Genomic DNA, 23,422 nt, shown 5'->3' on the forward strand with positions numbered 1-23,422 from the left:
ATCAATCTCATCAATCAAGCCAAATCACTATGAAGGTCAAACCAATTCAATCCGGGGTGCTCAGATTGATTGGCTCGATTGTTGGCAAGTCTGGCACTTGAGTAACGCAATGTGATACAGTGAGAGCTTGTAGTCCTTCCTATGAGACGCAGTAGCAAATTGGATATGCTCACAACAGGAATGCAATGTTTCATCCTCATATCAATGTGTCTCGTTCCAACACTTACCCACAATCAGATTGACACCTCCTAAGACTCAACTCAACAGCAACAACATCACGAAACCTCTACTCAAGACCCACCTCACCGCCTTACCAAACGCCTGTTCAACAGAAGACGCAAAAGCAACTCCGACTTTCTCAACACACCTCCATTTCCATCACAATGGGCATTACAAATCCCATACATGCATCACCTGCTCGCCCTACCTCCCACACACACATATGTATACGCCACTAGTTCATCCAACCTTGGAGGGCATGCATATACCAATGGGTAGGGCCAGCCTATCTCGAGACGAGACGAAAAAGCCGTTGAGACCATGCACGTACTTGAACGACGCATGCATGCACATCTGTAACCGGTTTGGCGTTTTTTGTACAACGCATACAGGATATGATGTTGCTTTTTCCTGTTGGCCCCACAGTGGCGTCTTCACTCCGTGGGCTGCGGTCTTCTAGCTGCTTCTAGGGGAGGAGGAGGGTTTGGTAGCTGGAAACACGGGAAACTCGAGTCTCTGGTAACTGGTATGGGGCGGGTAGAAGGGTGCAGGACGGGTAATTTTACATGTACTCCAAAGAGGTAGCGAGGTGGATAGGGCGTAGTAGTGTACCGGATATCGTGCATGAAACGTTGAGATGTGGCTAAATCGGTCGTGTAGGTATCGGCTACGAAGACCGAGCGATAGGAACGTACTCTGTGAGAAGTGCGTTTGGGAGATCGAGATGAGTTCCCTTCCGGTGAGTATGGATCACCCACACGCCACAACATACTACCAAACCCCGCGTTAGCCCTAGCCCTACACTACGACTACACCTTACTGCTATGGACATGCCATCGCAAGCATACGCCTGTCTGCGAGCTTACGACTGACCTCTGGACTGTACAACACATGCACTATCAATAACAGGCCCATCCCGTCTTCAAAGGCCTCGCCTAGGCACCTTCATGACCCGTTGACGGATCGGCTAGCTATGGGCGTGATCGTGATCGACACAAGCCGGTAGATCATGCTTCTCGCTCCAGGACCTGGTGCAAAAACAACAAACCTGTTCTGCCAGAGCTTGCGACGACGAGTTTGAGGACGCGGGTTGTATCGGACACGAGGGGCAGGAAGAGCGGTGAGGTCCGGTGCTCTTTTTTCCTTCTTGCCGGGGTTCAGCCGCAATGTCGGCCGGCAAAAACGTCTTGCATGATAGGTGAAACACGAGTTGCTGTACTGTATATTCTGTAGATTTGATGCTGTTTTGGGGAAGTGGGGTTCGGGAGGGGTTGGCGATGCAGGCACGGAGATGAGGTTGGGTAGAGATTTTGTCGGTCTGGAGGCTGGGAGTCGAGCCGTAACTGACTCACACACCGTCCAGCCTCACATCTACATCCGAGTCACGAGAATGCCAGATCATTAGTGCAGTCTGATAGCAATAATGATAATTCCCAGTTTTTATTTTGCTTCCCTAGCAAAATAGATGATAGATACATACTCTGTTTTCAGTAATAAAGAAATCCGCCTCACTCACAGTCAAGCACAAACTTTGGTTTGTGCCAGAGCTGGAGGAGTATGTTCGAAGCCTCGAGTCAAGGAAAGAAAGAAAGCCTGCTCGCTCGCTATGCCAGTAACACAATCGTCAAGAAGATGAAAAGAGGTTATTTGTTGCTCGAGAGGTTGTGACATGGATTGAACGTCAACAACACAGAGTGTTGGAGTGCGACACCATACCAGGGACCCCTCCAACAGTTCCAAAAGGAAATAAGTAAACAAAAACAATCCAGAGAACACACGGAACTCACTCCGCGGTTCTGCTCGCTCGCTCGCTCGTACTGCTTGCTCATGTAAAATCAAGTAGTCGTGATCGTTGTCGTAGATCATACGTCAGCCGTCTCGGTCAAGAAGGTCAATAAAAGTCGTATGAGTTCATTTTATAGAAGAATTGGTCCGGTGTCGCCGGGAATGAGTGTGATGTAGTTAGGAGTTATGGAAGCCGAAAGCTGTATCGTTGATCGTAGAAGGATCGCAGGAAACATGGCATCCATAGGACACCGGGGAATCGCAGGAAAATGCAGCAAGATCGTTCATCGTTTAGTTGGGGTCGTCAGCCGTTGTTGTGCAAACATCGGACACATGAGTCGTGATCGTTCTATGTATATGGGGTGTGCCGTGAAAACAAGCTGCTGGGTGGTTGTCGGGGATGAGTCGCGCGTAAAGGATAGGTCGTGAAGAGAATATGCAGCCTGATGATTAAGTAATAGTGGCAGTGCCCTAGTTGGCCCTGATGACAAGCTTCGAGAGGAACTTGTTCGACAATGAGTCGAAGTCAGTACGGTCGAACTTGCAGTCACTTCTTGAACGGAGGTACGTTTCTAGGATCGTTGTTAGCATATTGAGACTGAGCAGAGGCGGACTGTGCTTACCATATTTAGTGACGTGCGCGCGAACCTCGGTCATGGCATCGCAGACAGCCGGGTTCGAGTTGAGCAGGTGGTGGTGTTTCCTCGAATCCCACTCAGTGAAGGAGGGGAGCTTCTGGGAGATGGCCGAGAAGAGACCAACAATGACACCAACCGGTGTGCCCTCCATCTCGCCGCAGAACTTGTTGACGGCACCAAGGTCAGGGACACGGTAGTTGCAGTCGAACTGAATCAGCTCCCAGACTGCGAGGAGGATAGCAGCGAGCATGAAGATGGTAGGCCAGTTCTTCAGCTTGTCGCCACTATAGACCGACTGGTAGAGGGAAGACAGCTCCTCAAGGACATCCTTCTGCAGCTCACGCCACATGTCGGCAAGAGCACACTTGACCTGGAAGTTGATCATGACAGGCGCGATGGTCTTGCCAGAGAACTTGGACTGTTGGTCCTCGACCTTACCGGGCGTGTTGTCCTCGTCGCCGAGACCCTCAATCATGGTAACGTGGAGAGTCAGGTTGTAGGCAAGGACGAGCTTGAGCGCCTTGCGGATGACGGGAAGCTTCTCGCGGCAGTAGAAGCGGTAGGCGGTCTTCAACAACTCGGTGACGAAGTAGGTGCCCTCAAAGTACTCATCAACAAACTGCTCGAAACCACCGTCGATGTGGCGGTCAAGGTAGTCAGAGAGCATAGCGCGTGAGATGCCCTCCATACCGGCGGACAGCTTGGCGGTGTTGATCTCGAAATGGAGACCGTTGAGGGTCTCGTGCCAGTCGACACCGAAGCACTTCTCGTCACGGACGTAGACGTCGCGGGCCATGATGGGGAGGTAGTGGCCATAGCCGTGGGTAACGTAGATCAGACGCTCTGATGTCGAGAAACCCTTGATGTTACCGATAGAGAAGCCAAGGCTGACGTGACGCTCGTAGTCGGCCTTCCAGTCCTTCATGAAGTACGCAATGTCCTTGATGTCAATGCGTGTGCACGGGACCTGCCAGAGACGCGCGTGGGAAGGCTGGCAACCGGCGCACGGGTCGCCCTTGTCACAAGTCTTCTTGAGGAACTTACACCTCAAGCATGCACGAAGCTTGCGGATCTCGTGAGCCTGTTGTCGCTGGTCAGGCCTGAGAGGTCCCCGTCTCCTTCCGACGCGCTTCTCGCCAGTTGCGTCCTTCTTGGTGGTGTGAGCGGGTGTCTTCTTGACGATGGTCTTTGCAGGCTTCGATCCCGTCGCTGTGGCAGGAGACTTCCTGCGGCGAGCCGGCGGCGAGCTGACGGCGGACGAGGTTGGCGACGCCGTGTTCGATGACGATTGTTTTATGACAATTGGCTCTACTCGCGCCATGGGAGGGCTGACGGACTGTGTGGGGGAGATGTAGTTGGCGAAGTCGTGATCGCTCATTTGGAGCCCGTGCGAGTGGTTGCAGTTTTCCGAGTGGCTGTGCGAGTGGTGCGAATGATGCGAGTGCACAAGCTCGAGATGGTTATCGGTCTCGGATTGAGGCGAGTGCATTGGGAACTGTATCTCCTCAAAACTGCTGAAGGAGTGGGCGGATCGTGGCACGTCTGATTGGTTCGAATTTGACGAGTCGGAGCCAGTGCGGATGTGGAGTGACTGGGCTGGGTTGAAAATGATGGCAGAACTATCGGAGTAGTCGTAGGAGTTGCGGTGACCGTGGCCGAGGCCGACGTCGACCCAGCCATTGTCGCTGCTGGAGAGCGAACGGATTTCCATCCAGTTCTCGCCGGGTGAGCCCGTGCCAACGCTGGCGGTGGGCGCGTTCGAGTGAGCGGTGTACTCGCCGGGCGCGTTTCCGAGGTGTGTGAACTCGTGCTGGAAGTCTGCCATTTGGAAGGGTGCAGTGGTCAGTGTGGTAGGCAATCCGTCCATGCTGGCTGTAGTCATGAAGTTCATGGGTGCCATAGACATAGAGTTCATCATGTGCGAGTTAATGCCGAACTCGACAGGCGAAGTCTCCAATGGCCCTCCGTATGTGCTGTATCCTGCGCCCATTCCCATTGAGCCCTGTCCAAAGCTATCCTGCGCAAAACCATCTGTGTTGATGTTCATCCAAGTTGCGAGCATGGGGTTCATCGGTTGCATGCCCGCGGGAAAGCCGAGGCCCATGTGGAGAGGAGCAATGCTCGTGGTACTCGGGTGTGAGTTGTGCGCGGTAGACGCGGCTGCGTTGTTGAGGCGTCGCTGCTGCTGGTGCGGGTGCTGATGTTGCTGCTGCTGGTGCTGCTGGCTGCCATCGTGGTGTTGTTGTTGCTGTGTCATGGTTCCCGGCGAGATTGGCAGCGGCCACGTCTGTGAGAAGTTGTAGGTTTGTCGGTTCGGGTCGAAGGATGGGTCAAAGGCACCGTCTACACCGTAGATGGCCCCGTCGAAGTCGATGTGTTGGTTCTCCATGTTTGCACGGAGAGTGAAAATGGGTTCGAGTGTTCTCAGCCTCTTCGAGCTGATAGTAAGCGGTGAGGGTAAGCGGACGGGCGATGGGCCGACCAGAGTGTAGGCGGATGATGCCAAGACCCGTACACCGCTTTTTGTATGCAAGTCCCAGCCCCACACACCAGTGGCTCGTCTAGTCCTACACTTGGTTAGGATAGCGCCAGAAGCGCTGCAGCGGACCGCGCGATTCGCAATCGAGGTCAAAGAAAACCCTGACCAGCGTCGACCTGCGCGAGGGTTCCCAGACGGGCGCTGTCGGTGGTGTGCGGGTAGCGAGAGGGTGCTCAACTATCGTGGAGAGGCGCCTCTAGTGGGCAGATCGTTGAGCGACGAGAGAACTGAATTGTGTTCGCCCGCCGAGGCGCTCCACCTCTGTGCTGCCTCCTGGTTAGACCACTTGACCAGCGCCGCTGTTCGGTCTGGCTGTCGTCTGGCTAACCAACCCACGCAAGCTGACGCCTCACCCTGCAGCAGCCAGTGAGACGACGATGCAGGCAAGTGTGTCGCAATACCGCACTTCTCTCGGCACAGGTGTCGCCTACCGAGAGAGATGACCCCTCCTACGATAACGCCGATAAGCGTTAGACTCGGGGTCTTGTAGGATCAGGGTGTGGAGGGGAGCGTTGGGGATGCCGCAAGAAGCAAAGACAGCCTATACTCGACGTTTGAGTGCTATATCTCCCCTCACGGCCGTGCTCGATCATCGGCCTTCACCTCGAACGAGTTGTTCGACATGCAGCCAGGCGAACCGGCGTGCGCTACTGGCGCCCGTCGGTGGATCTAAGAATATAGACCGCGAGAAATGGTTGACCGTCCAGGGGTGTCGTATTTGCCTCACTGGCATGACCCGGCCTGCGACTCTATAACGGCACTTCGCCGTCGACGTCCAGACTCACCGACACGTCCGAAGACGTCTCGCAAATCGTCCTGCCGTCATCATACATTCTTGAGCCCTCGGCCATTCATTGCATGCGCGCCAGACCTGCCTCCACGCGCTGAACCCGCTCTCCGGCGGTTCCTCGCGCTGGCAAGCGTTGCCGCTACCCTGTAATGTCGAGCAGCGCCTTCTGCGTAACATCGCTTCCGATCGTGCTACTGAGCGCCCTGCCTTGCATCCAGATTCTCGTCCATGGCAGCCGTTTCAGGTATTGCCATCTGTCATGCTTCGCCTTTGAGCAGCGACAGCCTGACTGGATAGCACCCTGGTCCTTACTGGTGGGCGTATTACATTGGTGTCACTCTTGCTGTGGCATGCCGAGATCCGTCTACGATACTCGTGACTATCTCTGTCGTCTGTTTCGTTTTGCCACTGTTTGAGGCATGCCGTAGTACAACAATTCTTCACATCTTGAAGACGCTTCCAGATTCTGGTGCACACCGCATCGTGCTGTACAGTCGCATCCTATCTGCGAGGGATCAGTAGCTGCGCAAGCCACCATCATCCCAAGTCATGGGGATAGATAGCGTTGTACCACCGGGCGGCGTTGCTGACGTCTTCCTTTGTCCTACATAGTGGCTAGTGTACTGTAGGCGAAAGACGGCCGCCTGTTAGGTCTAGTATGACGCGAGCAACATCTCTTTCTATTGACTGGGGTTGAGTTGTTCGTCGTGAAGAGCACGAAGAAGAAGACGAGAGGACCCGGGGGGGGGACCCCCGCAGCGCATGTCAGATGCAAGCGGCTGATCTCTGGAGCGCTTTCCAACTTGAGAGCTGAAGAGATTGGGCAATGCATCTGGTTTACTTTGTGGGATGCATGCTCCCTCGTCACGGGGTGCCAGAGTATAGCACTAGGAATGGCGATGGGTGTGAGACCGCGCAGGTAGCGCCATGCAGTAGAAGTAGATGGAAAGAGCCATGCAGTGGAAGCAGAGAGGATAAGGGCAATGGTCCAAGAAATTGGTGGTGAGTACGATAAGAAGTCGTAAAGTGAGACTCGGAAAGTAGCAGTGGCGACAATGTTTGGTGAGGGGAGTCGCAGTTCGCTGGGTACTCCTTCCCTCCGAACGACGGTAGCCAGAATCTGGTTCACCCATCACACACCACAGTCCATTGTTCGCGCGACCCATCACAACGTGTCCAACCTCGTCGTGGAACGCATTGCTCGGTTATTGCTCCTGTGCAGGGAGTGTCTGTTACGCAGCTACCCCACAGTCACGACATTGTGTAATGTCGCTCCGGTCAAAGAATTGGCCTGCATCAGTACAAGCAGAAGATTCTCATATCCAAGGAGGATCAAGTATTCTACGCTTCCTATCATCGCACGTGTTTCACGGTATCACCTTCGGCGTTGCCGAGCAGATGTTCTTTGAGCCACGTCCTACTTCAATCGATGCAAACCTCTGCACAAGGTCAAACAGATGAGAAGCAATGAACAGGAAATGTTCGTGAACGTCTCACAGTGGCATAAGATGATGTATCTTCAACCATGGGATTATACTTGACTGCCACCTCCAGCGGAAGTAGCGTCGAAGATGTTTTGACTGTGTGCATACAATGCCAGAACTCCAGCTGATTGTCCGGTAACTGCTTGCGCTCGCTGTTGCCGTTAGCTTGCTGACGTCGCAGATGCCGATGGTTGTGTATATACGATGTGGCGGCAATATAGCCACGCCTTGAACATATCGGACCCTGGACTTCAGCAATACGAAACTCTATATCTCAGGCTATTGTGAAAGCAATGGAGCTCATTCAGGGTCGTAGATCGCGGAGTACGGTAATGACGGGAAGTTAGATCTGTGGGCCCACATCCGGCCTTCGGCTCCACGCGCATCTCCCGTAATTGTATAACGCAGACTGAGAGTGTAGCATTATATGTGAGACTCTTCGTGGGGCATGACAATACATCATCCAGCACCTGTCACTTCCATCTTGGTTGAGATAGGAAGTACGTGTCAGGTTTTGTGATTACCTAGATTTCATTCTCAACATCACTCCAATATCACACGCAAACTTCACAGCAATCCAAAAGACCTACAATATGGCACACATTGGCGCACTTCCCAAGATCCATCGTTACATCACTACTCATGACGACAAGGGCAAAGCAGTCTTCAGCACCGCCTTCAATGAGGAAAGCAAGATGAAAGCCAACGATGACGGCATTGCGTTCGCTCTCAGCTTCACCACGAAAGGCTTCCCCGTCGATATGAACGGCGACAAGGATCTCGATGTCTACGGCAATTATCTCAAGGATGCCCCGGGCCTCGTCGTCTCCGGTGGCACAGTCCTCCGCCATGTCGATATTCCCCCAAGCACAGAATGCACGATGCACCGCACTGTGAGCTTGGACTACGGATGTGTACTCGAGGGCGAGGTCGAATGTCTGCTCGATAGCGGGGAGAAGCGGTTGATGAAGCGCGGGGACGTTTGTATTCAGCGCGGTACTATGCACCAATGGATCAACCACAGCAAGACTGATTGGACGCGCATGTTGTTCGTTTTGCAGGAGTCAAGTCCCCTAAAGCTTTCTGGTGAGGCGCTCGGCGAGGAGCTTGCGGGCATGGCTGGTGTGCGTTCGTCGGATTGAAAGTTGTGTATCGGTGAATTCTGGGATGGTTCACTATCGATAGCAGCGACTGCCAAGCCAGCTAGTACTCAATCTGATTACTCCCCACGTGCTCCATTCTTGCCCTTGACTGTAGCATTTGCAACAAACGCAAAGGGCAGTTTTGAGTTCACCTATGATGGTCACGCTATACGAGCACGAGTTGTGACATCTATACTGTATCTGGCGGCTGCACCGTACTCGAACAATACTAAGCACCCTTGCAAGAAAGCCCTGGACCCATTCTCCCCACCAGCCACTCACAGATAGATGCCCAGTCGCGTACGAACTAAGTCCAGACGCCACAACGTACATGTAAAGAAGATGGCCATGCCATTACGTCCTTCCGCTCAGGCCCCTTCTTCCCGCTTGCAGGAAATTATCCCCGGGTCAGAACGAATTGAAGAGCTTTCAGACGAAGAGCTTGGAAGCGATTACGAAGATATGGGGACCGCTACCGAGGAAGAGCAAGCAAACATCGCTTACCTAGAGAGTATCAGGGTACCGATCAAAGACTCACTCGTGACGGAAACGTCAGAAACCGATTATGAAACGGCCAAAAATATCTTACCTTATTTGGAGGGCAACCCGAACGATTTTTCATTGAATACTTTCGGCATACCAAACTTGCAACGACCAAAGCACGATGACTTCTTGAGAGGACAGCTTGGTGATTATCCAGCACGCGCTGCTGGATTGGACGCTGCACGACCATGGCTCTTGTACTGGTCTTTGCAAGGCTTGACCGCGATGGGCTCTGACATAACTAGCTACGACAAAACGTAGGTCATCCAATCCAAGCATGCTCCATCTTCAAGATCTGCATGATACACGAGTTTGATAGCATATTTTCTAACGTTGCATAGAGTACCGCATACGTTCTCTTTGGCTCAACATCCAGACGGAGGATTCGGGGGTGGCTATGGCCAGTATGCTCATCTTGCTTGCACATATGCTGCAGTCCTGTCACTTGCCACAGTCGGTGGGGCCCAGGCATACGAGACCATCAATCGCAAAGCTCTCTGGCATTTTCTGGGCAGGATGAAGCAGGTCGACGGAGGCTTTACCATGTGCCAGGGCGGCGAAGAAGACATCCGAGGCGCCTTCTGCGCCATGGTCGTGCTGTCTCTTACCAACCTCCCTCTTGAGCTCCCCCCTGATGCACCGGCGAGGAAACAAGGCTTTACCAGCTTCACAGATGGTCTCGGCGATTGGATTTCGAAATGCCAATCTTGGGACGGCGGTATCTCAGCAACGCCTGGTAACGAAGCCCATGGAGCCTACGCATTCTGCGGCCTGGGGTGCCTTGCTGTACTCGGGCCACCAAAGGAGACATTACACAAGTACCTGGACGTCAATCTTTTGATATACTGGCTTTCAGCCCGGCAATGTACACCAGAAGGTGGATACAACGGTCGCACAAACAAGCTTGTTGACGGCTGCTACTCGCAGTGGGTTGGAGGCTGTTGGTCCATTGTCGAGGCCGCAACTACAACAGGACTCTGGAATCGGGGTGCACTTGGACGGTACATCCTAGCCGCATGTCAAGAAAAGAAGGGCGGCCTAAGAGATAAGCCTGGAAAGGGCCCTGACGCATACCACACATGTTACAATTTGGCTGGACTCAGTGCAGCACAGCACAAGTATGTTTACGACGAAAACGTAAACAAGACTTTGGGTACCGGCAACTACGGCGCACCTTTCCACTGGAAGACAGAGGGACGTTACGATGGTGAGGATGTCGTTTGGGACGAGGCCGATGCTTTGAGAGCAGTGCATCCGGTGTTCGTCATTCCTTTTATGGCGGTGTATGAGACGCGAAAATATTTTGAAGATAAAGAGGGTTTCTGAGCATATCGATGATACTGTCGCAATTGGAACCACCGAAGCAGAGTATTGTATCCATCCCTATGTATTCTATACTGCAGACTGACATCCTAAAGCTTAAATTTGTTACAATCGTTGCCTTCTCTGTTGAATAAAACAAAAACAGTTTTTCATAATGTCACCAAACCAAAGAGAAACTCTCAAATAGAGCCACTTAATATCTAGAGCACTACGCAGTTCCCATGACATCGCCAAACGCTGTAAGCCCGCCACTGAAAACTCTAACACAAAGCAGACATAAACATGGAGTCTGCATCTAGAAACCCATATGTGGCCGACATCTACATGATCGCCCTCAAGCCCCCTCAGGTCAGACACCGAAGACTGTCTGCCTTTCTACCACCTGCCTCCTCCAAGATCTTCAGCTGTCCAGCACCAATGTCGTAGATGAGACCGTGAAGCGACAAGCCTCGCTCAGCGGTAGCTCTCTTGATAGCAGGATGCTGCTTCAACACATCAATAGACTGCTGAACGTTGAGCTCTGCAACACGAGCTGACCGCGCATCGTCATTCGGCAATTCCTCTAACTCGACTTTGTTCTGACGACGGAGCCTATGTGGGTCCATGTCAGTAGCATTCAAGCATCCTGATCCTGCGAACACCTGTTCGCGCCACTACCTCCACTCCAAACCACGCTTGCAGGAGAAAGGAAGGCAAACTCACTCTCGGACCGGATGTAACCACGTATTCAGCGTCGTGCCCAAATCCACATCACTCAACGCTGCATTTGCACCTCCGCATTTTGTATGCCCGCATACCACGACTCTATTGACTTTCAGATGTGTGACCGCATATTCGACTACACTAGCAGCATTCAGATCATCCGCATGCACCGTATTCGCGATATTGCGATGGACAAATATCTCTCCCGGCTTGCAGTGACACACAGTCGTTTCTGGGATGCGGCTATCTGCGCAGCCGATCCACAGAATCTCAGGTGCCTGGCCTTGGGCGAGGAGCGTGAAGGCGTTGGGATCGCGTGCGGTAGTGCGTTTTTGGTAGGCGAGGTTGCCAGCTAGGATGTGGTCGAGGGGATCTGTGGTAAAGTGGACTGATTAGTGGTGTCATGTTTGCGGATGGTGGTGTGAGATTTGCATGCTGGTAAGGCCCGTAAGGGACTGATCCTTGTGTGGAGGATCTGCGCTAGGGTGACGCGACAGAGATGGGTGCATGTATAAAGTCTGAGTTGACCCATAGAGTTTGAAAGCTCTTGATGCCTCTTTTGCATGTATCTCGGTTGCGCATACGAATTCCGGAAGATACGGAAGTTTCTAGTGAAAAAGTACGTACCGGCGTAGTCTCCCATTTTGAGTTGTGGAAGCGGTTGGCGGCTCTATACCCGGGTCCTTCTATATTTAACACGAAATCTATGTCGAGCCTTCTCGATGTTTTTTATGGAAGATATTTATACAAAGAAGCAAGAGAAGGAATTGACTATGGGATGTGAATCAAGGTTGCCTTCAATTACCGCAGACGTATGGCCCCCCTTCTCCGGCTGACCCAGGTCGCACGCGAGCGCATGGTGGGCGAATGCTCTCGCGGCATGCGACACCATCTGGATACGCCCCCTCTTTCGTTATCTAGCTGGCCTCTGATCGCAGCTCTCACGAACGTCAGAGCCACATAAAGGCGCCGTATTGAGCAGGCATGGGTAAGGTGCGAGACCTGTATCCGCCGGGGGTTGACATGCCAGTACGAAGCCGCCTACTCGCGAGGCAAAGTAGTCTCCCCACGCCCAGTTTACCCAGCAGCTGTGAATACTCAGCAGCCCACGTCGGCGCCAGTCTACCCTTATGCTATACTCAGTGTCGCACCAACTATGAATGTCGTCGGCGAGGAGACGGAACCTCCGCAAGAAGAGAGCGACATTCGGGTACCGAACTAAACTTCCTACTCAATCTTACTCCACACAAGGGCTATCAGAACGAGAAAAATTCTTATCTACAGCGGCCAGCGGCATCTCACTTTCCTCCGAACAAACACTGTACTGATTGGGCTCTATGTATCTGCCGCCAGAACACCCAGCCCGCCGAGAAACGCCTACATGCAGCGAAGCACTATGAAGCAATTTTACGGGCTTAGTCGTGCTCAGCATCACCGTTTCCTTACGTAGAGCCCGATTCACGCCGCATCTTGTCCTACCGTCAAGCTCTCGGCGTACCCTTTAGCCTTCTTGGATCCATCTGCTAGAGTCCATTTTGAATGGGTTGAAATGTGTCATGCTCCTTTCGGATCTGAGGACATGATGCGCAGAGGGTCAGCGGCGGCAATGTCAGCGCATTACAAAAGCCCGTCAGCCACACACTCAACGCTTGAATATTGTAAGACTCTTACCGCCTTTGAGACATTTGTCATGCACTGGTCGAAAGACCTTAGGTGATAAAGCCGCAATTCAAGTTGAACTCCATATCAGATCCACTTCAAATATGCAAATACAAGTTATCCTCAATCTAGAATATGAAATATCTCGGTCGCCGAAATGGGGCGCGAACGCCAAGTAAGTCGTGACACGAGATGACGGTATGAAGAAGGTGGAGGACGTAGACTCGATGAAAGTAACAGGTAGTAAGCATACACAAACCCGACCCATACCTGAGTCGTGCGGTGTCATAGAACTAGTAAGATATCTAAGTGTACAGTCCCTTGCGTACATGTATAAACTCCAAACACACCCTATCGCTCGTACAGTCAAAAAGCAAGCGCTCTTTTGTAGGCTCATCAACGCCATTCTGTAAAACAATATCTTGCAAGCACATTACACCTAGCCACCACCTTCAGCGACGGCCTTAAGTAGCCCAACAATGTAATTCCTCAGAGTAAGATTATGACTGGCTGTAAAGGCAATCTGGTCTCGTAGAGGGGCGAAGATACGGGGCACCCATCCGGCGTTCTTCGCCTCTTCTTCCTCCTTCTCTTCGTTCTCTCGTCTTTGCTCCGCCGCCGCATCGCTGAGACGTGGCTTCTTGGCACCAGCTGTGGCTCGTCTCGCGGCTTCGGGACTACCTTCGCTGGCACTAAATGTCCGCTTGTGAACCGGAGATGATGGAGAAGTGACATCGATGACAGAAGTAGGTGGCGGGATCTTGTTGAGTTGGCGAGCGAGGTTACGAAGAACAAGAACGGCGGACAGAGGAAGACCAGCGGCGTCGTTGGTATCGTCAGTTGCGGTATTGTAGTAGCGGAAGTTGGGTGCTGCTTGCGCTCCTGCTGCATCGTCTCGACCTCCGCCATATCTACTTGCGGAACTGTTCGACGAACTTTGGTGTCGTCCGCCCATGCCCAAGCTGCCTAGCCCAGCAGGCTGTGCAAATTGAGGCTGGGAATTTTCATGCCGTCCTTGTGCAGATGAAGTCAAGGGCCGTGACTCCGAAGGCGTGCGGTTGTGTTTTGCATGTATGGCATGCTTGATGCTGGTATCAGGCAAATGCGTCTTGACATGCTGTCCAGCTTCGAACGCAGATTCTGTGCCGTCAGGCGAAAATCGTGTGCAGCCACCCCAGTGACAGTAGTATTTTGTCGCCGCGGTGGCAGAACCGTTTTCGATCTCCATAATGTCCTTGATGTCTAGCTTGGGCTCAAGCAACCACTGTCCGGTCTCCTGGTCGCGAGGAACTTGGAGATGGACACTTACAACGTGTTCCCACATGGAGCGCGCACCAGAAGCGAACTCGCCGCACTCGATGTTCGCAGTCGAATGTTTCGAGTCGGCATGTCCGTTGAGCAGGCTCGGCGGATGCCAGCAGCACCGCATGTACGGCCTCTTGGTGCTTGGGTCGACTGGTACGGATCGTGGCCGTATACCTCTTATGGTATACTTTGGCTGCCCACCCACGGTCAACACCTGAGCGGAAGCACCGCCAAACGTTGTTGAGACGTTGGTGATGAAGTCCTTTGCTGGCATAAGCGCTTTGAAGTTGGCTGGGTTGTTCGTCATGTGCTCCGAGAAGGCGGCGTTGTATGCTGACCACAACTGGATCTGTGTGATCTCGCCTGTTGTATCCTCTTCGAAACAAGTCTTCAGCCACTGTGAACTCCGTTCTGGCTCATCAAGAGTCACTAGGTGATCTATGATAGCAGACGACAGCTTCGGCGCATTCTCTGGTGGCGCGGAGGTCTTCGCAGTCTTCGCAGTACTTCTTCGTTCCTCGTAGGCTACCGCACCGTACTGTAGTAGGCGGACTAGCTGCTTTATCACGCCTTCAATGTCAACTTCGTGTACAAGCTTCTCGACGTTATCAGGAAATCCAGTGAATAGATAGAGGAAGTCCAGGCATGCTATGCGGAGGTCTTCGTCTTCTACCAACAGCCAGTCACATATCGACTTGAGAGTCTTGATTGGCACGTCCGAAAGCTTGTTGGTAGCCTCCAGGTTCATTGCTATCCGCGCAAGTGCTCTCAACGATGTGATGATGCGGCCACGGTCGTCTGAGTCGACTTGGGCCAGCAAAGAGCGGTAGAGCGGGCTTTGCGAGTCCAATATCCAATACTTGGTCAGCTGCTCGGCGATCTCCAGGGCGTAGTGTTGCAGCTCCACAATAGTAGAGTGGTGTGGTAGATTGAGTGCGATGGTAATCATGTCTTGGATGGTTGGCACAGAGGCAGCGAAAATGGCATTCTCCTTCAGCATCACCATGTTCCTGATAATCAGCGCAGCCTCGTTGATCATGTTGAGGGCCTTTGCGGACTGCTCCGGCAGGAGGTTATCTTGCATGTCGAGCATGCGGAGAGACTTGATGCGCTGTAGTAGGTCGCGGGTACCAGAAAGTCCGTTCAGTGTTTGCGGCTGATTGAATTCCTCCTCGACATAGGATATGTCCCAGTTCACGTCATAGAACAATGCGGAGACATCGATGACCTTGGCAATGAGCGCCTCTGCGAGCCCCGGGAACTGGTCGAAGCGATACTTGTCCCCTCGCTCGTGCGAGATCTTGACCAGGTGGTGTAGCGCGTATGCCTCCTCCTCCGGCTCCTTGGAACGCAGCGCATTCAGAGCACGAATGTAGATGCTGGGTCCCGGGAACCCGGTACCAGGCAGCATCATGCCCTTGAGCGGCACTGGCCTGTTCTTCTTGTTGAGGATGTACTTCTTGCGCGACTGTATGTACGTATCGAGGGAGTTTGACGGAGTAACGACGGGCTTCATGGTGGCTGGTACGGCGGTTCGCGGCTCGTAGTTCGCGATCGTCATGGCTGCTCCACTGGTGCCATAACCATTTGCTTGTGACGAGGTCAGATGGCCTGTCGACTGGCGCGTCTGTCGCGTTGAAGACTCGGGCTGGAAGAGTACGCGCTGCGGCGGTGCATGGCGGAGGGACCTTGTCGACCGACCAACGCTACCAGGGTCATCCACATCCATCTTGTCGTCTTTTGGTGTCTTTTCGACGTCGTCTTCGTCTTCCGAGTCTTCGTCTCCTCTTAATCGCTCTGCCTCTCGGCTGCTGGGTGGGAAGAAGTTGTCGACGGTTCGGTTTAGGAGGTCTCCGCCCTTGGCAGATACGTTCTCGAGGATCTCGGGCGGCGGCGGTTCGCGCTTGTGGACGGTAGATATCTCGTAGGCGCTAAAGCAAGCATTAACAGGTGTCAGGCGCAACGGATTCTTTCACCATTCACATACGCAAGGTTCTTGTAGTAGGCTGTCTTCACCAAAAAGGCCTGGGTTGTGATGCTGGGGCTCTTGGGAAGGAACTCGGTCGCGATTTTGCGCCACGCAAGCTTGTTGTTTTTGGTATCTGAAACCCTATCGTAGCCTCCCTCCTCATTGACGCGTTTGTAGAGCCGCAAAAGGTCGATGTGTCGGCTCCCGACCTTGGGTTCACGGTCCAGAACAGTGCTACACGTCGGGTCAATATGCGCTCATTGCGGTGCCACAAGCAAGAAAACCCACCCGCGCTTTTCGTGGTATTCGGCCAAAGTGTTTAGGAAGTCTTCATATTCTTGGGTGCGCTCGACGGATGATTCCTCCGGTCTGTTTGGGGCCATGTTGCGGCTGTCGCATTCACTCGGGGCTACTCGGAAACGGATCGCGACGCATGCGTGATTTCAGCTGTGTGCCTGGCACAATGGTGGATTTGCTTGTGAATGCGCGGCGCGCGTCGGTCGCGATGATGGATGGGCGAACACCAGAACTCCAGAATGCACCAAGTCCCTCGCGTTGACCCGCACGGGCCACATCATGTGACTGGCCTGGCCGGTTGCAACTTCCCCAGGTCTCATCCGACCGTCTCTCACATTCCTCCAGCATTACGCGAGTGTCTTCGACACGACACAGCTCGTCCACCGCTAGATGAAGCTGATTGATCTCGACTAACAGATAACCAGCACTAACCACGATGCTCTCACTTCCGCTCGCGACCCTGTCAACGGCCCGGGACACCGACGCCAGTGAGCAACAGTTCATCTGGCAAAAAGAGACGAGGGATCTCACACTCGTTGTCGACAGCTACGGTTCACGCGATGGCCTCCAGCTTATGAAAGTGGTTCAAGGCTCACAGATTCGGGTACGGTGCATGCACAACTGATGCCTCACCGACTCGAGCTGATAAACTGCTGCAAATGACGTGCTGGCTAACCGATCTTTCACAGCAAACTATCGAGATTGAGAGACTGATCAACGAGGGAAACAATATGACTCGTCTGTATCAAGAACGTGGGGTGCAGATACAGACCGACCAGCTCCCCATTACTGCCATTGTACGCTCCCCTCTGCTGGCCATACGATGGCAGCTGGCCAACAACAAGCTCCGGCGTGTCCAAATGAGGTTCAAGTCAGACAGGGACTTCGACACTGTATCTAACTACCTCCTTCAACTCGGCCTGCACATGAGTGGAACGAAAGGAGCTCTGTCCAAGCCGAAGCTAACAGCTCCCTTACCATCGCCAGCACAAGCATCACCCTCCAGACCGAGTCCGAAAGCTATTGCGTGTCCTGAGGAGCCTTCTAACAGATCTCCCGCAGGCAGACTGTCGTGTCCTCCATCGCGGCTAGCAGAGATCTCAAGCCGTCCCTATACTAGCCACAGTGCCTCCTCCAACACAGCTTCCCAGCTACAAGGAGGGACATTCCCTCGTCCAGTATCTGCCACTCCAGCATACGCTAGAGAATATGTAGGCATGTCGGCCTCCTTATCAGGCCCTCTTGCTCCTCCTGTATTGTTCGCCCGGCCTACCTCAGCTACCTCAGATATCTTAGGGCGTTCACATCTTGACACCTCGCCTGCATCAGATCAGCAAATGTCCGCCGTCGAAGGGACCCCTTATTTGTCTACTGAGCGACCAGATACTGCTATGCTCTTCAACCGCCCTAGCAGCGCCAATCGCCCTGACAGTGCCAACCGTCCCGGCACTGCTAATCGTCCCGATAGCGCTGAGACACCACCGCCTAGACGTGAGCTCCCGTTTCCCCGTCTGTCGTCACCTCGCTCCTCGGGCAGTGACAGTGTGCGACCATCCACTGGTACGATGGGACCGCCTCCTCTACCGTCTCGCGCAGCCAGTGGCCGACCCAGTTCCAGCCGAAGCGCAATGAGCAAGGAGATTGAACTTCCCCCCTTACCTCAGCCAACTGTTGTCAGCAAGACCGTACGTGGAGACAAAGCAATGCAGCAGCCTCGTACACCAAACCAAGATCACTTTAGTCCTCTGCGCGCGAAGACGTCTCCGCACGAAAGTGTCGAGAATCGGTCGCCTTTGACCTCGTCTCCCATGTCTTCTCCGCTGTCATTCAAAAAGCTGAGCTCGACTACTCTACCAACTCCGCTCGGTACGCTCAGCAATGCTGCTCAGAATACTCACCATACTATAATTCAGAGTGCTCCGATTACACCACCTACATCTGTCACTGGCCGTCGTAGTGGAACAAACGAGACCGATGGTCTGGCAGCATATGCAATGCAGTCTGACGAGGAACGTAGAGCAGTGCTCAATGAGTTCGTCTTCCGCCAACTAGAGAGCGACGACTTCCTTACTCTCGTTCAAGACATGGAGACAGCATGGGCCAGGGTCGCAATGGGTATGTAATGAAAGGTCTTTTGACCGGCCGGGTATCTGCGATGGAGTACGTGTAGGGACAACCTCGCTGGGGCTTCGGCAGAGGACATGAGGCGGACTGAAAAGATTTTCAAGTACACTAATCTAGCAGAATGGACACTTCCGAAGTTTTCTAGTACCGAGAACAAAAATCGACCAATAACATCCTTATTATGGTGAGATGGCCGAGTTGGTTATGGCGCCAGGTTAAGGTTACCTTAACACATATTCCTGGTCACGAAAGTGGCGTGGGTTCGAGTCCCACTCTCATCAGCATTCGTCTGGCTTCAGTCAGATACCCCAGGTTCTTTTTTTTTTCGCAAAGTAACGATTCTGATGCCGAGATTTGTGCCATAGACCACAATCGGAACTTAGCATCGACTGGTGGGGGCTCATTCGATGACTAAGATGCAAAGGGCAGTGTAAAAGCGATATAAACTTTTGGCACTTGTTGCCTGAATATTTTTTGATAGGCTACAGATAGGGCGTTGAGTTACACTCAATCAATCATAGTACCGAGAAGGATGAACGAGCAGCATCGTGGCTCTGCTACTTCAACTTCAGTGCCTACTTCCCTGTTCACCAACAACATAACCCTTTGCAATCCCACTTCTACCCTCTTCCATCTTAGCCGCCCTCGCACCACCAGTACCGTTTTCTCCATCTTCGGTGTCTCGGTAGTCGGTGCCCAGACCCTGCCACGTCCTGTTTGAGCGCAGGTACTCAGCGCCCGGTGAAGCCACACCTCCCACTGCCGCGATATCGCCATTCGCTCGTTTGGTCAATGCCGAACTAGACGACGCCGCATTACCATTGACAGCCTTCGGAGTGGCTGTCGAGCGCATGGGTCTCGCATGAGACACATAACGACCAGTCCTAAGATCAAACTCAGGAGGCGCAGACTCCTCTTCGGAATCGTAATCTCCATTCGCATCTGCGTCTTCTTCCTGCTCCTGCCCAATACCCGTTCCCTCTGCACTACCATCGGCCTTCTTCCCCTCATCCTTGACCTCTTCATCAAGTACCTTTTGGAAATCGCCCTCCCAGGCCCCCGTCCACACTCTCTCCTCGTCACCTTGCAACGCCACCTTGAGTTCCCACGGCGTTATCATGGGCCGCCAGAACTCTCTGCTCTCAATCAAACTACTCTCCCAGCAGCCGATTACGACCCAGCCGCCCACTTCACTGAAGTTGGCTACCTTGGCCGCATTGACTTTACCTACGACGAAGGTGTAGTATTTCTTGCCCGCTGCAGTGATTTGCCGTTGCACGTGCGAGAGGATATGCATGTAGTTCTTTACGGAGAGGGTATTTATCAGGATACCGAAGATGGGAGTGGTGGAGAGAGAAGTGAGGAGGGCGTAGCGGCGGCGGAGGGCCATTGCGGTGTTTGTGAGCGAGGCGGTGGGTGCCACGGAAGAGGTGCTTTCGGTGGGATAGATGTGTATCGAGGCGACGCGCGAGGAGAGGGTAAGGAGGAGGGAGGTTGGTGGGTCGGAGATGTGAAATAGCGCATAGTCGCGGAGGGCCTCGTCTGTTTCTGAAGTTCCGGGTGGTGTTGTTCGGTTTGGGAGCGGCGAGGAAGGGTTATGGACAATTTCAGTAGCGTGCAGACTCGTGTAGCCGTCGTCGCATAAGCGTTTGTGGAGGATGGGGACGTGGTGTGAGTACGGTATGTCGGCCATGAGTATGATCTTTGCCTCCTTATCCGGGTATGTCTCTTTGAACGTCGCAACTACTGGATCGAGATCGAGCGGTCGTTCCGTAAACACGTACACGACTGGTAGCCTTGAAGGAGGCGATAGACACGAGCGGCCATAGTGTACCACAACGTCCGCATCAACGTGCTCTGCAGCAACCTCGTCGACGCAGCACGCACCGTACGACGTGTCGCCGAGTATGAACAGACTCTCCTGGCTACTCTCTTCCTCAGATATCGAAGTCTTGCCCATGTCTGTGCTGAGGTCTTCTGCTACAGTCGCACCATTTACAGGTCCATTTGTTTCTTGCTTTCCATTCTGCGCCTTCCTCTCCTTGCTCAACCCCCGACTCAGCTGATCATATACTCTCGGTGCATCTGTGAGCATGTGATCGGGGAACTGCAGCGCGATCCTCTTCCATCGTCCCTCCCGTATCTCCCTGACCGTCCGCTCGATTTCGTACGTGAGCGTAATCTGATCATCCGAAAGTCTGGGGAGACTAGACGTGTCTACCGCGGGTGTGGGGTCTTCGAAGATGTGTGTATCGGGGGTAGAGAGTACGGGCGCGGTCTCAAGGGAAGGGACAGCCATTGTGTATGTTGATCGTTTGTGGGCTGGTTGCGTGCATAAGGCGTGGCGGGGTCGTCACTTTTTTTGACGGCGGGGCACACGCCTCGGTCGCGCAGGGGTCCAGCGACAGGGAACTAGAGAGCCGCAATGCATGGTATGATAATGCAACACATCTGATAGGCGAGGAGCAGTCGAAAGATCGTCGTACGTGTAATGATTTGATTACTATATACAAACGAGAGGTGGTATCATTTTGTACCCGCGCCGAATCCAATCCCTAAGACAAGAAAAAAAACTAGAATATAAATCACATCATCAGGAATCCCGACACTGCTGCTACCATCGCAAGGCCGAGTACGTTGGGTACGAACTTTCCGACACCGCTGTCCTTGTCGGTAGCGGCAAGCTGACTAAGGATCATCGAAGGGGTGTAGTTCTGCGCCTTGTCAACGGTGGTACCGTTCCAGCAGTAATCAGTGAAGCACTGCTGGCACACTTGTGGGATAGCCTCGCCGTTACGCTCCAAACTCCTAGAGAGGATAGCGCATCCGACGCAAGTAGGCCAGTTCGAAGCACCCTCACGCGTTGAGTTGCCCTGGGTGATGACATCATAACCGTTCTCGATCATGCCGTTGCGCTCGTCGATGGTGTAGTCGAGCTTGCCGAAAGTCGACTGGTTGGACCAGAAGACGTAAGGAGCGTTGGGAAGGTAAACAACCAGAGGAGGAATGTTGTCACCAGTGGTAACGTTGCTGCTGTTGCAACCAAAGAATGCTGGGCGGCTGTTCATGCCCAGAGCAACAAATGTATCCTGACCAGGGATGTAGGGGAACGACGTCCTGTTCATGAGGGTTCCGCTTGCACGCTCATATGTTGCTACCAGAGAAGTGCCGTTGGGCCAGTTTTGCGATGGGTCGTCCGCGTCGACAGTGTCAGCAGAAGAGTCAACAGCAAAGATGACGTCGACCTGGCGGATCGGCTGAATGACCGGGTTGAAGGGGATGTTCTGACCATCCTCGCCACCGTCAACGAGAGTCAGACGCTCCCTATCAGCACTGGGGTTCGTCTCGTTGTGGTAGTGGTAGAAAGGGTTGGGTGAATAGTCGGCGATATCGTCACCATCCTTGCCGATATCCTGGAGGATGTTTGAAACAAAATTCAAAAGAATCTCGGGAATGTTCTGGAAGGAGTTGAGTTGAAGGAAAATCTGGTTGAACAAGGAACTGCTAGTTCCCATAACAAAGCCTAGGTTGTCAAATCCAGCAACGCAGCCCTGGTCCTGGGCAAGCGAACCCTCGCTGAAGTTGGAACCAATGTACTTCAGTGGAGCAAAGCCGTAGGTCGTAGGGTCAAAGGAACCCATTTCGAAAGGGTTGAACTCGAAGTTGGTAGCGTTCAGGGAGACAATCAGGTCTCCGGGCGAACGCTCGTCCGCCACAAGAATAGGCATTGGTGCATTTCCGGTTGAGAAGTCTTGGTCGTCCGCAATGGAAGAGAAGGTGTAGGCTGGGGCTCCGTCACTGGCGTTGATGAGCTGGAAAGAGAGACCGCGACCGTAAACATCCGTGATTGACGTGTTGAAGTCACCAGCAGTTGAGTCAGCCTTGGCCCTAGTCGTGCTGACCAGGTTCTCAAAGTACTGCGCAGTCGAGAGTAGTTGAATTCCTTCCGTAGGGGGGCCTTTGAAAAGCGAGTTCTGGAATTGCCAAATCGACGAGTCCTCGCCTTTGTTGATAATGGACTCAACTGAGGTAAAGTTGTTGGCGTAGATGCTGCCGAGCATCCAGCCTCCACCAGATAGCGCCGAAACATAGGTGGCTGCCTGCAATATTCCTCCCAAATGTCCCGAACCTGTCGAGTTGTTTGTCCGGCTATCAAACGCTGCCAGAGCACCTGCACCGTTCAAAAGGGCTCGGTATCCTCCACCAGAGAACGAGATCGCAATGTTCGGTAAGGCGGTGGTGTTGTCCTGGTGGTTGCTGATATATTGTCCAACGTCGAAGCCCTCAATGTTGACCCGTTCCAGAAACTCGCGCATAGGCTGCACTGTGTTTGGCCTTCTCTTTTGGAGCCAGTCTGTCTCTCGCTGTGAAAGCTTGTCGGCGGATCGAATACTTGGGCGCGTAGACGGGCAATCGACTTTGGCTGGCGCATAGCCATCAGGTGCCTGAGGCGAGGCACGCTTCCACGTATCTAGCGCATTGGGCGGGACGACTCTGGCTTCTCGAGGTACAAGGGCGGATGCTGTCATGGGTCAGATTTGTCCCTGCAGGAACCCGAGGCGCATCACTCACAGCTCGCTAAGCTAGTCAATGCCGAAGCAGACAGAACAGACGTATACTTCATCCTAACGAATGGATGCAAGGAAAGAAAATGTAAGAGGGCTGGAAAGGCGCGAAATGAATCGCCAACAAATGCGGAAACATGGCAATGTTAAATGATGGGATCAATGCTGACGGGAGGCTGCGGAATGACCCACAGGCGGCTATGCTTCGCACCAAACGCCCGGAAGAGCTAGGAGGATCTGACCTCATAGGCGTGCCACTAGGCGTGCCACTTGTCGTGGCTGAAGGCCCTGACGATCCAAACTTTATTTTTAGTCCTGTCTTTTGTATCGATGTTTTG

General features: G+C 53.2%; 9 protein-coding genes and 1 non-coding gene across 10 annotated transcripts; 4 read left to right on the forward strand and 6 right to left on the reverse strand.

Annotated features, from left to right (window-relative positions):
• Positions 1-653: 653 nt before the first annotated feature.
• On the reverse strand, positions 654-1,621 carry CC77DRAFT_1008870 (hypothetical protein; the record flags this gene model as incomplete). Its single annotated transcript, XM_018523563.1, has 4 exons — positions 654-990; positions 1,086-1,099; positions 1,268-1,437; positions 1,576-1,621. The coding sequence occupies 4 exons, from the start codon at positions 1,619-1,621 to the stop codon at positions 654-656; spliced, it is 567 nt and encodes a 188-aa protein (XP_018386271.1).
• Positions 1,622-2,475: 854 nt separating this feature from the next.
• On the reverse strand, positions 2,476-5,031 carry CC77DRAFT_935260 (hypothetical protein; the record flags this gene model as incomplete). The annotated part of the gene is made up of 2 exons (XM_018534430.1): positions 2,476-2,576; positions 2,628-5,031. 2 exons carry the CDS (start codon positions 5,029-5,031, stop codon positions 2,476-2,478), a joined length of 2,505 nt encoding a protein of 834 aa, XP_018386272.1.
• Positions 5,032-7,714: 2,683 nt separating this feature from the next.
• On the forward strand, positions 7,715-8,741 carry CC77DRAFT_86486 (cupin domain-containing protein). The gene has a single exon (XM_018533473.1). It carries the CDS (start codon positions 8,049-8,051, stop codon positions 8,595-8,597), a length of 549 nt encoding a protein of 182 aa, XP_018386273.1. The 5' UTR covers positions 7,715-8,048; the 3' UTR covers positions 8,598-8,741.
• A 198-nt stretch (positions 8,742-8,939) lies between these two features.
• Positions 8,940-10,466, forward strand: CC77DRAFT_935191 (terpenoid cyclases/Protein prenyltransferase; the record flags this gene model as incomplete). The annotated part of the gene is made up of 2 exons (XM_018534425.1): positions 8,940-9,397; positions 9,482-10,466. The coding sequence occupies 2 exons, from the start codon at positions 8,940-8,942 to the stop codon at positions 10,464-10,466; spliced, it is 1,443 nt and encodes a 480-aa protein (XP_018386274.1).
• Positions 10,467-10,636: 170 nt separating this feature from the next.
• Positions 10,637-11,978, reverse strand: CC77DRAFT_87218 (carbonic anhydrase). The gene is made up of 3 exons (XM_018533502.1): positions 11,793-11,978; positions 11,166-11,538; positions 10,637-11,054 (listed from the first exon to the last, which is right to left on the reverse strand). The coding sequence occupies exons 1-3, from the start codon at positions 11,806-11,808 to the stop codon at positions 10,808-10,810; spliced, it is 636 nt and encodes a 211-aa protein (XP_018386275.1). The 5' UTR covers positions 11,809-11,978; the 3' UTR covers positions 10,637-10,807.
• Positions 11,979-12,923: 945 nt separating this feature from the next.
• CC77DRAFT_86481 (hypothetical protein) lies at positions 12,924-16,673 on the reverse strand. The gene is made up of 3 exons (XM_018533472.1): positions 16,387-16,673; positions 16,117-16,332; positions 12,924-16,060 (listed from the first exon to the last, which is right to left on the reverse strand). Exons 1-3 carry the CDS (start codon positions 16,479-16,481, stop codon positions 13,264-13,266), a joined length of 3,108 nt encoding a protein of 1,035 aa, XP_018386276.1. The 5' UTR covers positions 16,482-16,673; the 3' UTR covers positions 12,924-13,263.
• On the forward strand, positions 16,436-18,518 carry CC77DRAFT_1094854 (hypothetical protein; the record flags this gene model as incomplete). Its single annotated transcript, XM_018529761.1, has 2 exons — positions 16,436-16,999; positions 17,085-18,518. Exons 1-2 carry the CDS (start codon positions 16,832-16,834, stop codon positions 18,516-18,518), a joined length of 1,602 nt encoding a protein of 533 aa, XP_018386277.1. The 5' UTR covers positions 16,436-16,831.
• Positions 18,519-18,702: 184 nt separating this feature from the next.
• On the forward strand, positions 18,703-18,800 carry CC77DRAFT_t42. Its single transcript has one exon. It is a non-coding gene; the product is annotated as a tRNA-Leu (tRNA).
• A 154-nt stretch (positions 18,801-18,954) lies between these two features.
• On the reverse strand, positions 18,955-20,854 carry CC77DRAFT_1020494 (diphthamide biosynthesis protein). Its single transcript, XM_018525053.1, has one exon. The coding sequence runs from the start codon at positions 20,816-20,818 to the stop codon at positions 19,088-19,090; it is 1,731 nt and encodes a 576-aa protein (XP_018386278.1). The 5' UTR covers positions 20,819-20,854; the 3' UTR covers positions 18,955-19,087.
• Positions 20,855-21,104: 250 nt separating this feature from the next.
• Positions 21,105-23,048, reverse strand: CC77DRAFT_1061421 (lysophospholipase-like protein; the record flags this gene model as incomplete). Its single annotated transcript, XM_018528429.1, has 1 exon — positions 21,105-23,048. The coding sequence occupies one exon, from the start codon at positions 23,046-23,048 to the stop codon at positions 21,105-21,107; it is 1,944 nt and encodes a 647-aa protein (XP_018386279.1).
• Positions 23,049-23,422: the final 374 nt, after the last annotated feature.

This window comes from Alternaria alternata (assembly GCF_001642055.1).
Source record: "Alternaria alternata strain SRC1lrK2f unplaced genomic scaffold CC77scaffold_10, whole genome shotgun sequence".
In the NCBI taxonomy this organism is placed as follows: domain Eukaryota; kingdom Fungi; phylum Ascomycota; class Dothideomycetes; order Pleosporales; family Pleosporaceae; genus Alternaria; species Alternaria alternata.

What these genes read in the sequence shown, in the direction of transcription:
- CC77DRAFT_86486 (XM_018533473.1), top strand. Translation starts at nt 8,049, where the DNA reads ATGGCACACATTGGCGCACTTCCCAAGATCCATCGTTACATCACTACT.
- CC77DRAFT_87218 (XM_018533502.1), bottom strand. An exon ending in TGGTTACATCCGGTCCGAGA is followed by an intron (nt 11,055 to 11,165) that starts GTGAGTTTGCCT and finishes GGACCCACATAG; the next exon opens with GCTCCGTCGTCAGAACAAAG.
- CC77DRAFT_86481 (XM_018533472.1), bottom strand. Translation starts at nt 16,481, where the DNA reads ATGGCCCCAAACAGACCGGAGGAATCATCCGTCGAGCGCACCCAAGAA. An exon ending in GAATACCACGAAAAGCGCGG is followed by an intron (nt 16,333 to 16,386) that starts GTGGGTTTTCTT and finishes CCCGACGTGTAG; the next exon opens with CACTGTTCTGGACCGTGAAC. An exon ending in GCCTACTACAAGAACCTTGC is followed by an intron (nt 16,061 to 16,116) that starts GTATGTGAATGG and finishes TGCTTGCTTTAG; the next exon opens with CGCCTACGAGATATCTACCG.
- CC77DRAFT_1020494 (XM_018525053.1), bottom strand. Translation starts at nt 20,818, where the DNA reads ATGGCTGTCCCTTCCCTTGAGACCGCGCCCGTACTCTCTACCCCCGAT.